The sequence below is a fragment of the Rhipicephalus sanguineus genome, chromosome 2 (genome assembly GCF_013339695.2).
Source record: "Rhipicephalus sanguineus isolate Rsan-2018 chromosome 2, BIME_Rsan_1.4, whole genome shotgun sequence".
Classification (NCBI taxonomy): Eukaryota; Metazoa; Arthropoda; class Arachnida; order Ixodida; family Ixodidae; genus Rhipicephalus; species Rhipicephalus sanguineus.
In genome coordinates this window covers 1,588,036-1,603,614 of record NC_051177.1, presented here as the reverse complement: position 1 = coordinate 1,603,614, position 15,579 = coordinate 1,588,036, and the positions used below count along the sequence as shown (strand labels likewise).

General features: G+C 46.0%; 1 protein-coding gene across 2 annotated transcripts in view; it reads right to left on the bottom strand.

The window, feature by feature from the left end:
• Nucleotides 1–15,579, bottom strand: part of LOC119382338 (transmembrane protein KIAA1109 homolog) — a 961,129-nt gene that overhangs the window by 344,371 nt on the left and 601,179 nt on the right. For both annotated transcript variants that reach the window (XM_049412180.1, XM_049412181.1), the window contains exon 32: nt 696–836. In XM_049412180.1, the coding sequence (XP_049268137.1) occupies nt 696–836 (141 nt within the window). The remainder of the gene's footprint in view (nt 1–695; nt 837–15,579) is intronic.

The window sequence follows — 15,579 nt, the reverse complement described above, 5'->3', positions numbered from 1 at the left end:
TGCATCTGGCATCACGTCCACTGTGAGATCTTTCCAATATTCGTTTCAGCTATTTTTCTTAACGTTTGTCGGTAGCTATCTTGTGTCATGCCATAAACATAGCATGAGTTTTATCATGACCTTTATTGCGTGTTTCTTGCGCCCCTTCCTTTTGATGTGGCATGCATGACAAGTGTAATAATAATAATAATATCTGGGGTTTAACGTCCCAAAACCACGATATGATTATGAGAGACGCCGTAGTGGAGGGCTCCGGAAATTTCGACCACCTGGGGTTCTTTAACGTGCACCTAAATCTAAGCACACGGGCCTCAGACGTTTTCGCCTCCATCGAAAATGCAGCCGCCGCGGCCGTGCATGACAAGTGTGACAAAAGTCCACGGTACTTTGCAGCTGGTATACAAAGTCTGAATTTTTCACGAGAATCGAGTCTCTGGTGGGTATGAGATTTTGGCGTAATTGTTAACCCTGGCTGGGATCGACATATTTGCACAGCGCTAAGTGAACAAGGATGTATGAAAGGACACAACACGTGTTGTGTCCTTTCGTATGTCCTCGTTCACTTAGCGCTGTGCAAATATGTCGATTCTAAAGCCCGTGCTGCCGTTCTATCTGGTTGGGATATGGTGTGTATCCTTCAGTATCTTTCCCGAGGTGCAATCCTAGTTTCAAAGATAATGAAACAAGGTACTCACTAGTGGCCTGGGCAGCAATAGTGCGGGAGCAGATTTCATAGGTGCCCTCAGAAACCACACACAGGTTCGTAGTGGTCGCATCACTTGGCTTCCAATCTTCCATGGACACCTCAAACTCATCAGCAAAGCGCAGGCACAACCCTGCATCATATCAGAACACCTCATATCAGTTGCACCATGCAGATTAAACCTTTGGTATTCAACTTGCTCATTACTTAACGTACGGCATCACCTAACAGGCACCAAAGGGTTTTTGCTGTACATGTACGGCATTGCCTGCATGTTTAAAACGCACGCCTTTTTCGATCATTTCTCTCGCTGGGCATGTGTTGTCATGCTTCGGGAATACGTGGAATTTTTTCATGCACTGATGTCTCTCCGTTGTCTTTTTTTTTTTTTTTGCTTCACAAAGCGGTGCCGGCTATTGCTTGCACATCCGAGCGCACCTGTGGTGTGGTTGATTTAAAATGCACGCCTTTTTCGATCATTTCTCTTGCTTAGAATGTGCTGCCATGCTTTGGGAATATGTGGAATTTTTTTTCATGCGCCGATGTCTCCGTTTTTTTTTTTTTTGCTTTCCAAAGCGGCGCAGCGTCTTTCACTTGCACATCAGAACACGCGCACGTGGTGCAGCTGGTTTCACTTTCGTCCTTTGGCTGGTCATTGCTTCTTGCGACCGCAAAGATGATGGCTGTCTGGTTTCTAATCTTTCAAAGGGTGACCGCTTGTTACTCTCTCATTTACTGCTCCCCGGGGCGCGATTACATCTTTTTCTGGGCGGCGCTAAATTACACAAACGCCGCCGTCGTGGTTGCGTTTCCTGTTTTGGGGACATGGAAAAACTAACTCCGTCTCATTGGTGATGAGACGAAGGATTACTATAGCTTTTTCATTCGTTTTGCTTTCTGGATGGGCACACAAACATACAGTTTTCTTGCGTGCGCTCACTCACACAGTTTGCTTACGCTATGAAATAGTGTGCCGTTTGCTCTACTGCTCGTGAGTCGAGCGGCAATTCTTCCGATGCAGACTATTCCTCAAGTGCCGAATCAGAATCCGATTCATGGGATTTCAGTTCGTCAGACGAGCATTTTCTGACGAGTTCAAGCTCCAATGATCCCTCTGTGTGGAACCATGCTTCAAGACTCTGACACGCAGAAAAGTTTTTAGTGTTAGAGCACGAACATTTTTTACAGGAAAAGTACTCTGATGTGCTTATTTTTGTATGTCTGTGAGCTACGTTTAATACAACGCATAAGTCCAAAAAAAAAAACGGCAGGAAATGGAAGATGGAAGCTTGCGATGAAAAAATCGGTGTTTACAGATTTTTTCATCACAATGCATAAGTGTTATTTATAAAAGTTTGTATAAGCGCTTTTTTTTAGGATTTTGCTTGACGTTACTACGAATAACCTATGTGTATGTAACAACAAAAATGATTTTTTTGTCACTTTAAGGTCCAGCAAAAAATATTTTAGACAATTTTTTCTTAAATAGAATTGTCTGAAGAATTTATTTTAGCAATGAAAAAATTACACATTTCTGGACTGCATTTTGCGAAAAAATTCGACCCTCAAAGGTTTAATTTTAAAATACAGTTCTGTGCTCAGAGTGAAGCACTTAGGAGTACAATTCTGCTTTATGAATGATATTTAAACAATTAGTGAACGCGTGGCAAGGGTGAAATGATGAGCTCATGCAGCTAGCTAATTGAGGCTCCGACGACACTTGGGTCAAGGTATGTTTACCCCAGAATGCCACATTCAATTTCTTATATTAGCAACACACTTTGATGTGCTGATAACCCTCAATCAAATGAACTGCAAGGACTTGCTTTTTGCCGCAAACTCTACTATTACAACACGAATGCAGGTGACTCGATCTTTTCAAAAGCAGTCCTACACTGTCACAGTACATCTCAATTAGAGGGAAATAGTTAACGGGAAGTGTTTAACCACTCAAGTACAAAAATAGGCGTGGCGAGATGAAGACGGGAACGCTCAGACATTGGAGTTGACATTTATTCTGCTCAGGTGGGTTACATATATTATGTTTCCACATCCAATCTGCAGCACCAATCCTGTGAAAATAACCGTACTATTATATCCCAATGTGGGAAGTAGTTATCCAAGCATTATTTTTTTGGAAAAACATTTTGTTATGCCATGAGGGCATTTAGGGCTTTGCGCAAGGAAATGAATCTAGAAGAGTTTGGATGCGAGCTCGTTGGTACGGATTCATCTTAAAAACACAGCGCTTATTTAGACATGGACAGAAGAAGACATGGACACGTCCTCGTTTGATGTTTCTTCTGTCCATGTCTAAATAAGTGCTGTGTTTTCAAGATGAAATGAATCTGTATCGTGCATAACAATTTCTGTATCTGTATCGTGCATAACAATCCAGTCAGTTACTCTTAAGGGGGGACCCTGCTTCGGAGACATATTTCTTTGTTTTTGAGTACATTTTTATCAAACTTACGCAGCTTATGTATTTTTATGTCCTGATTTCAAATATGCAATTATTTTTCTAGTACACTATGCTGTTTTCAAAATATCAAATATTTCATGTATATTGTTGGGAGCAAGATTTATTTATAAATTGTAAGGGTTATAAAGCAAATCAGCATATCACAATAAGCTGGAATGAATACTGTTTGCAATAAAACAAGAATGGATGTTCCAGGCCCAATTGAACAAAAGTTATAGTATGTTGAACGCTCGGCAAGTCAGCGATTTCGAGCTCAGTTAAACTGGGATCAAGCTGGGAATGTTCAACATACCATAACTTTTGTTCAAATGGGCCTAGAACATCCATTCTTGTCTTATTGCATACAGCATTGATTCCAGGTTTTTGTGATAGGCTGATTTGCTTGATAACTCTCACAGTTTAGAAATAAAGCCTGCTCCTAACAATACAAAAACTATTTAATAGTTTCAAAACTACATATTGTATTAGAACAATAGTTGCATGTTTGAAATCAGCACATAAAAATACATAAGCTTTGAAAGTTTCATAATGATACGCTCAAAAACAAGAAACATGTTTCAGAAGCAGGGTCTCCCCTTAAAGGGACACTAAAGGCAAATGTTAAGTCAATGTTGGTTCCAGGAACCCCGTCGTGTTTATTTCGCACCAAGGAAATGATTATTTTGAAAGCAAATCACGTTTTAGTGGTCCGCATGGTGTTGGCACACTTAAATCACCCGCCTGAACGGGCCTTCTGACGTAGCAGTTGTCATGCCCAACGTTGCCCGCCTTTCTGCCCGGCCGCCGATGGTACGGTTTCTTGCGCAACAGTGGCCATCAACTTTGCCAAGACGCAGCCACGGGCCACTCTGAAACTGCACAGTTCACTGTAACGGAGCTTAGATGGGCCAGCAGCAGCAGAGGTATAGTATCGACAGGGCGAAAATAGCGAGAGCCAAGCACACGCAGCAGTACGCGATACCGAAACTACCACTGAGACGTGTAGCTCGGCGAAAACAGAACTTTTGAACCCCTCACGCCATTCTCCATGGTGACGCCAAGAGGTTCTTTTTTCCATGAATGAAACACAAATGAACAAGCAGCATTTTATTACGTCTTGTGATGCATGGAAGGTTCTTTTTTTATCGCAACTAGTTTGATTACTAGTGGTTAATTGTACTTGGGACTCTTGACGTCATCGAGATCATTTCTAAAATATCCCACTCGTGGTGCACATCATGTCCTACATTTACCTTAATTTCTCGATTTGATACTATTGACATTTTAGACATTCTCACACATTGACCTTTCACTCTGACATAAATTGTCATTTGCCTTTAGTGTCCCTTCAATGACCCGCGGTTATCTTGCCTAAGCGCTACATGCCCTGCCTATGTCTACTTCTTCGCGATTTCAACTAAGATGTCCTTAAAGGGACCGACAACCAACTTTTGCGGTACCCGTTTTCTTGAGTGCAACGGGAAGCTTACTGGTCAGAGCTTCTAATCACGGAGTGGTAACGCGGAGAACGCCGTAAAACATTTGTAATCAGAGTTTTTCGATCTGCAGCGATTATGCAGTCTTAATATCACATGCTGCAAACAGTGAGAGGTGAGCGCGATAGCGATTATACGCCAGCAGTGGTGACAAGTTATGCCCTAAGTATAAAAAGGCAATGTTACGTTTGCAAAGCCTGCGGCGCCGCGACTATACTGCTTTCTAGCCTATTAAATTATTTTACAATAGTTATAGCGTTTTTCTGGGGCTTCTTGTAGAAGTACTTTGGCCGTACACAGGCCGCTTTATCACATTTTAGTCAAGCCAAGCCAAGCTAAGCCTTCGAAAACTAAACAAGTGGTAGGATACACCAGCAGTGTTGTTCATGAAGTGGTAGCAATCCTCCACAGAACAGTAAGTCGATGGCATTTTGCGAGCAGCAGCGCAAACTCGCGTGCTACTCTTCAAAAGTCCGATACGACGAGAGTCGAGCTACGCGAGAAACGCCGCCGGACGCCTCGCGCATGCCCCGCAGCCTCCGTTTCACTGGAAGCCACGAAAGCAGCGCCACATCTCATGGTTTACTTATTTTACCTTAGAAACAAACGGGATTTGACAATAACATACATGTTTAAAATTTCAGCCCTCGTTCTGGTGCGTGTAAAAGCATTGGACTACGTACAACAAAGTGCTTAAGACTGCATACGTCTAGTTCATGGCGCTCGCGCTAGGCTGCGCGACATACCGGTTTTTGTTACTTTTAAACGCGATTTAAAAATATAAATCCTACTCAGATCGCGAAAAGTATTCTGGAATCTGTCACTATGATTCACGGCCTTTTCATTTCCACCAGGATCTAATCATCCGTTCTGGCCAGTTGTCGGTCCCTTTAACACCCATTCTGCTCTCTTAGAGTTACACCTATCAGTTTTCCTTTCCATTGCTTCCTCAGTTTAAGCTCTTTGTAAGCCATCAGGTTAAGTACCAGTAAGAGGGATCTCTTATACACCTACCTCTTGAGGGTAGTGGTAAACTACTATTCAGGATTTGAGAATGCTTGCCGAATGTGCTCTACCCCATCCTTCTTCTTCTAGTTGCTTCAGTCTCGTGGTTTGGTTCTGCGGTCGCTACCTGTCCAAAGTAGATGTACAATAGAACCCCGCTGATACGTTTTTGAAGGGACCGTAGAAAATAAACGTAAGAGACGGGAAACGTAAGAGCCGAAAAACAGGAAAAACGGCAAAATATTTAGTGGTACAGAAATGTATTTCAATTCTTACGAGCAGCACGAAAATTGGCGCGCTCAGCCGCGATCTAGTCGATGGATAGAAACGCGGAGCTGAGGACGGCCTCATCCACAAAAATGTAATCAACGTATGTGATTTTTTTAACACCAACAGCTGTAGGCATGAAAGAACTAAGCACACGCAATCACGACCGGCGCGGCGAGTCCGACCGCGAACCGCACGCACGACCATGCGAGCTCCAACCAGCTCGAACTCCTCCCGTTCTCCGACAAATAACGATGATGATGAGTCTACGCCAACGCGATGGCAGAAGTAAATGCCAATCTCGAAGGCCTTGCTTTCACAAGCAATTACGTCATACACGCCATGTTTGTGCAATACAAATCTCAAAGGCTATGCTTTTGTCAATAGTAAATGCTAATATCGAAGGCCTTGCTTTCGCGAGCAGTTACGTCATAGACGCCATGTTTGCAATTTGAATCTCGAAGGCCATGCTTTTGTTTGCATCAATTGAAAGATTATGTTGCTTGCGCCTCTCATGCGGCTAATATTATGGTCAAACGAGGCCAAGCTGCGTGAAAATGCACCATGGCCGCTCTCTTTGGTAGTCACTCGGTCGGCTCCGAGCGCACTTCGCGACGTATCATACGGGAACGGTCCGACAGTTACGACGTAACAGTGGGGTTCCCAATACATTGTATCCTAGGGGAGCTATGCCGGGACCGGCGGAAAACGACGTAACAGCCGGGAAAACGCAGCAGCATACCTGCCAAGTTTGGAGAAACGGAATCCGGGAGATTTACTCAAAGGGGGGGGGGTACAAAATATTTCGACCGCGGGAGGAGGGGGTATAAAGTATGCCGACCGCGGGGGGGGGGGGGGGGGTTACATTAGGCAGTTTTAGAACAGCGTACGCAAAGCTTTGCGCTGGCTTTTAGCGCAACTGCGCCTGCGTCGTACGCTAAGCGCTTGCGGGCTCCCGGTGAGGGACGGAAATAGCGGGCCGCAAACGCTAACTTAGCGTACGCAATTCTAAAAGTGCCTACTGTCAGCGGGATTTTACGGTCGCCGCTGATCTGTACAGAGTCCAAACCGATAACATCGCTTACGCATCGTCTGTTTCACGTGCGAGTAAATGCGCGCTAGCGCTAGGGACCAAGGCGGTTGAAGCAGAGATGAAACGACCCGGCCGTCACCGTCGCGCGAAGGGCACATAACATCGCTCCGCGTGCGAGGCCTGTCGTCGCTTGCTTTACCAGTTATTTCGTCGGGCAAGGGACCATAAGGGGCGCCATTGAGACGGGGACGGTCGCGAGCGCTGGCGAACGTGCTATTATGGTGGCTAGCCACCATAGCGCTATCTCGACAGACATCGGCTACCCTTTTAAGTGCTGGACTGCGGCGCAAAGTGCACAGCTACTTCATGCGCAATGCAACTGAGTTGAACCTTTCTACCATCGTTAAAAAGAAGAATCCTTTCTACTACGTGGCCAGACAACTTCGCTCATGTGGCCAGACAAAGCACTGGACGCGCGGGGCAAAACTGGATTTCCGGGAGATTTCTCTATGACCCGTACAACCGGGAGAAACGTTCAAAATCCGGGAGTCTCCCGGGTAATCCGGGAGACTTGGCAGGTATGCAGCAGTGAGGAACGTAACAGCGGGGTTCTACTTTACTCCTTTACAAATTCCAGTGCCTCGCTACCTATCGCAAAGTGCTGTTCTCTTCCGAGACTGTTGCACATTATTTTAGTTTTCTGCATATTTATTTTCAGACCTACGGTTCTGCTTTTCTTGCCCAATTCAGTAATCATGAGTTGCAATTCATAAATGCAATGTCATCAGCAAATTGCGGGTTACTAAGGTACTCGCCCTTAACTCGTATCCCTAACTCTTCCCAGTCTAGGGACTTGAAAACCTGTTCCAAGCATGCGGTGAACAGCATTGGGGAGATTGTGTCTTTCTGCCTTAAACCCTTCTTTATTAGAATTTTGTCGCTTTCCTTTATGATGACTATGGTGGCTGAAGAGCCTCTGTAGATTTCTTCCAGTACGTTTATATATAGTTCGTCGATGCCCTGATTCCACAGTGCCTGCATGACTGCGGATATCTCGGCCGAATCAAATGCCTTCTCGTAATCTGTGAAGGCTATATATAGGGGTTGGTTATATTCCGTGCATTTCTCTATCACCTGATCGATAGTGTGATATGGTCTATGTACGAAATCCTGGTTGGTCCTTTGGTTGACTGAATTCTAATGCTGTTTGAATTCTATTAGCTACTATCTTTGTAACTAGCTTGTGGACGATGGACAGTAAGCTGATTGGCCTGTAATTTTTCAAGTTCTTGAAGCCCCCTTTCTTATGGATTAATATGATTCCGGAACCCTCACCGTCAAGAGACACTTTGTATACCAGTTCTTCTAACACAATCTGTCCAAGCAGCTTTGCCTCTTTGCATTCCCTCCAAGGCTTTCTTCAGTTCCCATGTCGTTACTGGTGGGTTGTCCACTTCCTCTAGGCTACTACTACTTACATTATCGTCCTGGTTGTCCTGGCTACCGTACAGATCTCTGTAAAACTCCTCAGCTATTTCAACTATCCTATCCATAATGGTAGTGATTTTGTCTCCATTGTCCCTTAAAGGAGCACTGACATCAAATTTCAAAGTCGAGATGTGCCCTTTATTCGATTGCTCGGTATGCATAGGTCTCCTTGGCCAAATTTGAATGGCGTCCATCGCGTGGAAGTAATTTTATTTCGAGGGCAAACAGCGTACGAAAGCTCAAAGGAAGATTGATCACGCTGCGACATCGACACTAGTGCTACGTAACAAGCGTGATACATTCCGACCATACCATCCTGAGTGACGATACACTAGTAACAATGACGTCGGCGATCTGAGTGTATTTATTGTGCCGCCGACTGCCGCCGACGCCAAGCGACGCTCTCACCGGCTCTCACTCACAGCCAGTGGCTCTCCTCGCTGTCCCGATCCGTGCCTGCGATTCATCGTGTCGTATCGACTGATTTGTCGTGTGATACTCAGCGTGAGTGCGATCAATCGGAGCGACTACGTGCCAGCATATTGGGGAACCGCTGCGTAGTACGGACCTGCTCGTCGAGGCGCGGAAAAATCGGAAAGTGCGTGGCGTTTACACGTACGGTACACGCCAACACGGCCACAAGTTATTGAAGTGGAGCAGCTTATAGATAAATATCATCGCTAACAAGTAACACGTATGCAGCGTTATTAGTGAATGTTAGTTCGTCCGTGGACTTCCTTGCGCTAGCGTAATACCGGGTTACTGCAGCCGTAACCATGAGAGGCCGGATAGGTGGGGCCATCTGGCGGCGCAGAATTGTTATTGTAGAAACCTATCGTATTCCATTTGTCCGCTGGTGTGCATTCGCTATGCCGATATTCCAAAGACCCCTTTGCGTATACCGGAATGTTGTGCACGCTAAAATTCTCTAATATATCTAGTTGAGACACACCAGCGAGTATGGCCCAAGCGTGCGTCCCCGGGCACCACCTCGTTGCTGCTTGGAACAGCGTCCATTTTTGAATCGCTGTTTTGCAAAGCGTCGAAGCGAAAATGATTCGCGGCGTCGCGTATCGCGGTGATTATAAGTTCCAGAATGCCGTCTTCAACACTAGTCGACACTTTTGACGGCGACGACGGCGATGCTGGTGACAAGGCATGACTGAACGCGCGCGCCTAGCAGACGAAATGTTAGCTGAGCAGCTGATCCTCACGTCACTCCTTTCTGTGGACAAGTGGTAAACTGGGCGCGGTCTGGAATTGACCGCGAGGGAGCGCTGCCAGCGCTAAGAAATGGCGGGCTTGCCGGCCGTTTTGAATCGTGCTAGATACCGGTGATATAAATCAATAAAACAGATAGTTATTCGTCCCTCAGTTGCATTTTCGGTCGTGAATCGCTACTAGGGGGTAAACAACTACTCGCGGATGCAAAAATCTTGACATGCGTAAATTTGATGTCAGTGCTCCTTTAGTGGATACACCTGGTTTTTGCCTGTGCCTAGTTTTCTCTGCACCGCTTTAAGACTTTGTCCAATTTTTAGAGCATGTTCAATTCTTTCCATATGATACCCCCTTATGTCGACTACCTTACGCCTATTGATTAACTTTGAAAGCTCTGCCAGTTCTATTTTGTCTGTTGTGTTTGAGGCTTCCAGGGGTGGAAGCGCGCTTGAGTGTTTTGGAGCAGCCCAGGGAGCAGAATTCTATGATCAAATATCAGTTTTATTTTATTTCTGGTAAACACAAGAAATTCCACCGATTTTAGAAAACATTTAATACTGATGAACCAACCACACTTAACACAAATTATATATATATATATATATATATATATATATATATATATATATATATATATATATATATAGATATATATATATATATACTACACACACGCGCGCGCGTACGTGTTATCAAAACATCACAGCTGTGATAGAGCAATGACTAAGGAAAATTAGATAAGCGATGTTCTGAATAGCTACACTTCACTAGGCTGACAAATGAAAAACGTTAAAGGTATATAATGGACGTTTTTCAGCAGCGGCGTTTTCGCACCGCGTATGCCGAGTTGCTACATTTTCGTCAAAAGCCTACGCCGGCTTCAAAAAGTTCCTTCGAAATGCGCGGAGGTCAGCGCCGTCTGGAGGCATTGGGAGAAACCAAAGAAGCACGTGTCTGCACCCTAAACTCCATTTGTCGGACGAGCGGGCGATGTGCCGCGCAAGGCGTTTTATTTTCTACTTCGAGTAGGAAGACACGGCGGTGCGATTTTGAGATGGCGTTCGACAAAATAACGCGCGCGACCCTCCGACCACGCGTCAGTCGCGCATGAATTCAAGCCATTCAGGACGCAACAGCGCGATTTCGCGAAGGCGTTCGTCAAAAAACATGCGTGTCCCTCCAAACGCGCGTAAATTGCGCCAAAAATTGCGCCATGCGGTTCAATCTTTTCCCTTCAAGTTCCCTTCCAAGATTTGTCAATTATCGGTGTCGGTTATATGCACGGAAATATGATACTTGAGGTGGGATGATACTAGATGTCGCAATCGCACAATTTGTATCCCGTGGTTCTGTTTCTTACTACCTCACATTCGTCTCCTCAGCAATAAACGTTCCAAGAGTCTATCTTGTTCTTTTTTGTATATTTCTCCACTCGCCGCCTCATGTACCAAGCCACACAATGCAACGGCGAGCGGCATGTCATGTGGTGCGGATGGTACGAGCTTCGTCCTCGACCACGAGCCGAGCGCAGGTTCTGACGAGCGCGTTTACATGCTGCATTTATAACGTGTAAGGGCTTGTGTGCAATGCAACAAATTCTGCACATGGAGAGGCACGCTTTCACTAAAAAAAAAAAAATGAGTTTCGGAAATGGTCGCCCTGTGAGTGGTTTCGCGGTTGGTAGTGGCTTCATTGACCGCGAACGGATAAAACATTTTTTTCGTTCTCATGCAGACTTACGACACAAAATCCATCTTACACACTCAGCTATGCAGCGGTTTCCTTAATGCAAAGTTTCTAAATAATGGTCGCACGTTTACGTCCGCGGCGGCTGCTCGCGCTAACCTCATGGCTTCACATCAAATTAAATATTCGCAGTAAATAGAACCTTTTCGACATTATGAAGCGTCAACGCAGTTACTTTTGTTCATGTTCGCAATCCCAGGCCACGATAGCAGCAACCGCCTCGTGCGCGCAGCGCGCCAGAAAACTTCGTTGCCGCCGGCGTCCCAATCGGCGCACAACTCACTTTCTTGTAGCTAGCTCCTGTGCAGGCTCGCTAGCATTTTTGTGCCTTCGACAACGTCACGAGAGCGCGCCAAGTGATGTGATGATATAAGCTCGCATAGGCGCGCCATGACACGAATGACAGCGGCATACAATGGCACCAAACGTAGCCTCGGTGATCGGTTCCGGAAGCGCACTGGAGACCATCGCGGAGGCCGTGCACCAAAGACCGCTTGGGAGCAGTTTCGGCGCAATAATGCGTTTTGGAGCAGGATGGTGCAGCAGAAGCGGATTGGCGCAGTGTGGCGCAAATGGCGCAGCACTTCCACCCCTGGAAGCCGCTTCCATGCTTTGACTTTCTTTAATGAGGTTTTTCGTCTCTTGAGAGAGCTTGCCAGTGTCCTATCTAATGACTGTACCTCCGACATCTAGTGTGCACTTCGTAATGATACTCGTCAGATCATCATTCATTGTGTCAATGCTAAGGTCAGTTTCCTCGGTTAGAGCCAAGTATCTGTTCTGAAGCGAGACCCTGAATTCCTGTACTTTCCCTCTCAGCGCTAGCTCAGCATAAAAGCTATTGGCGATCATTCAGAGTTGTCTATTACAAGACTGCGGCCCTGAAAAGCAACAAATAAAAACACATGCCAGTTTTCTTTTGTCACACACTAGGCATACCATGTTAAAGGTCTTCCTTTTCACCCGAACCGTCGTGGGGTCTCTGGCTGACACTTGCCTGCCTACGGGAAAGGTTGGGTGGTTGGGACTTAGTGTATAACCGGACGGTGCGGCCAACAAGAACGAGAGAAAGAGTAACCGGTGCGGGGGAACTCGGCGGCCGAAGAGAGACGAGAGACCGGGAGACATTTCGAACAACGAAGGACGATAGATCCTTAGCTCCCATCCCAGTTGTAAATAATGTAAAATGAACTTCCGGTATCATTTAGAAACCTCAGCGTCATCGAGCCATCGAACCTTCTTATAACAAAGGTCATACTAACAACATACTAATTGGCATCCTGGTTTTCCATGTTTTTCGGAGATGCAAAATTCGGCTGACACAAATATTTTTAGAACAACAGAGAGCTAAGCTAGTTGGTAAGTATTCATTCTAAAAATACAGGGCGTGTAAACACAGACACAAGAAAGAAGTCAGGACACCACAAACGCTGACTAACAACTGAATGGATGCACAACGACGGAAAAGAAAGAAGGCACGAAAACTTATCTGCGCATGCCCATGCAATAGGCGAATCTATCAATCCGGCACGCGTGGGGGCCTACGCGAAAGATAACTGTTAAGGCATTTGATTTCATCTTTATGCAAGTTAGTTGACGGTTGGCTCACGCATGCGCTACCACTATTCTCGATATGCCATGCCTCAATCATCAGACGCATTTCTTCATTCCTATGCTGGTACAACACTGCGCATTCATCAAATTTTGGCGTGCACTTACAATCTCGACAATGTAACGATAGATTAGAAGACGAGCCTCCGGTTAGCGATCATTTATGTTCTAATAATCTCTGGTTAATGCAGCGGCCCGTCTGTCCTACGTAGAAGCGGCCGCAGCTGAAAGGAACCTTATACACCACACTTGTATGGCAATCAGTGATTTGTTTGTGTGTTTTACGAAACAAATATCGGTTCACTTCTTGTCTTTTACTCGCTCATTCTTCCTCTGCACAGAGGCACATATCTTACCTAGCTTACTGGCAGCCGTGAAAACAACATTAACGCTACGTCGATGACTGCTTTTGTGTTATCAAGAAAGAAGATTTGGATCCGTTTGTGCACTGCCTGAATTTCTTTGAAAAGTCCCTTCAGTTTACCATTGAAGAAGAAAATAATGGAGAATCGCCCTTTCTCGATGTTCTGGTGAAACGCGACAGTGTTAGACTCTCTTTTGCTGTCTTTAGAAAGAGCATGCACACCGGCCGTTATTTACATTTTAATTCGGTACACCGTGCTGCACACAAGAGGTCCGTCGTGTTATCTTTAGTGCAGCGTGCCAGCAAGATTTGCAGCAAGTCTGTTGATCTATTCTTTAACATGGAATGTGTGCGCCATGACCTATCGAGAAGTGGTTACCCGGATTCCTTCGTGTTGTCCGTCAAACGCAAGTTGGAATGCCCTTCCACAGCCCCGTCACAATGCTCGAAACGGTGCAGTACATCCTACGTGCCTGGCGTGAGTGAGCTTTGGCCCGTGTTCTGCGCAAGTATGATGTACACGTAGGTAATGTACCCACGCACAAGCTGAAACACACTCTCGTGAATGTGAAAGACAATTAAATTACGAAAAGAGTGCTTTCCTGGTGTTGTGTACAAGGTCCCGTGCGCGAACTGCGATAGTGTGTACATAGGTGAATCCGGGAACTTCGAGAGACGGCTAAAACAGCACAGTAATGATGTGAAAAACGAGAAGGTGTCATCAAACGCCCTCGCCGAGCATGCGCAAGCCTCAAATCATGAGATAAACTGGGGCAGAGCACGTGTCGTCGCTACCGAGAAGGACTTCGAGATTGTATCTGGAATCTTTGACGATACAAACAAGAAACAACACGCTCAACAGATGTTTAGGTCACGTGCTGTCGACTATTTCAACGCTTAGCTTCCACCTTTCGCTCTCATTGTGAACAAGGCTCCCGTTCTGGGTGCCGAAACGTCATTACATTTTTATTCAACATTAATGCCGTATCTGCTTCCTACTTTCTTTAGCCTGCGAGATACGCAATGAATGTACGGTATACCTATGACACGTTTCTTCCTATCGCTTTCTGCAACCATGCTCGGACTTAACATAATGGATTTCTTTAAACGCTCAGCGACCGTGGCCACTGCATCACGGGGACAACCTACATCTAAAAGACACGCAAGCTGTGCGTTAAAGCTATCACTCATTTTGTGCTCACATGACTTGGTGAGGGCTGACTTAAGGAAAGACATGGAGATGCCGTTTTTTACCACCTTCGAGTGCTTCGACGAAAAATTTAATAGCGGTTTTGAAGATCTAAGAGCATACTGCCAGCACACGTGGTTCTTCTGAAACGTTGAGGAAATGTCTAGAAATTGTATACCATTATTCTGAGGCAACACTAGTTAGGTTCAGCCCTCCTCTATTTAATTCAAATTTTGAGATAACTGATATTTATTCTCCAACCAAAGTTACGAAAACACGTAAAAACCCGACGTTTCGGAACCAGCTCGGTTCCTTCCTCAGGGGGGACTGCGGCGGCTTGGCAGCGGCCTCTTTAAGGCACTCTCGCGGCGGTTAACGATCCCACGCATTACCGCGGAGCGTAGCCCATGCGCATACACCGGGGGGAGAGTTCCGAGGGAACGGTTGATATTTTGAGTGGTCCTCTGTATGTGCCACGACTCCAGTAGTAACCTCCTCCTCCACTTGGTTTCACTTTCGAGGATGGCGGTTCCGTTGAAGTCTATTCTGTGGTCAAACGTCTCCGCGTGCTCGGCGACGGCGCTGCGTTCTTTGTTGAGTTTACGGACGTCGTTGACGTGTTGCCTAATTCGTTCGGGGAAGTTTTTGGTCTCGCCGATGTATGACGAGCGGCAGTCGGCGCACGGTATTTTGTAAACGACGCCGGGCGCCCTGTCCTTTGTTGGTCGGTCTTTCGGGCGGGGAAGGAAGCGGCCCAGCGTGCATGAAGGCACGTGCGCGATGTGCACGCCTTCTTTTCTAAAAATCCGGGCCAACGCCTCGCTGGCTCCCTGGACGTATGGGACCGACACGCGTTTTGGAGAGCTGTTCGTCAATGCTGGCTGGGAGTCGCGTAACCTCTTTTGCTCTGCGCGGCGGGCGACGGATTGAATGAAATTTCTGGGATAACCGTTTTTTCTGAGGTCCGCAATTACGCGGGCCTCTTATTTCCGGCG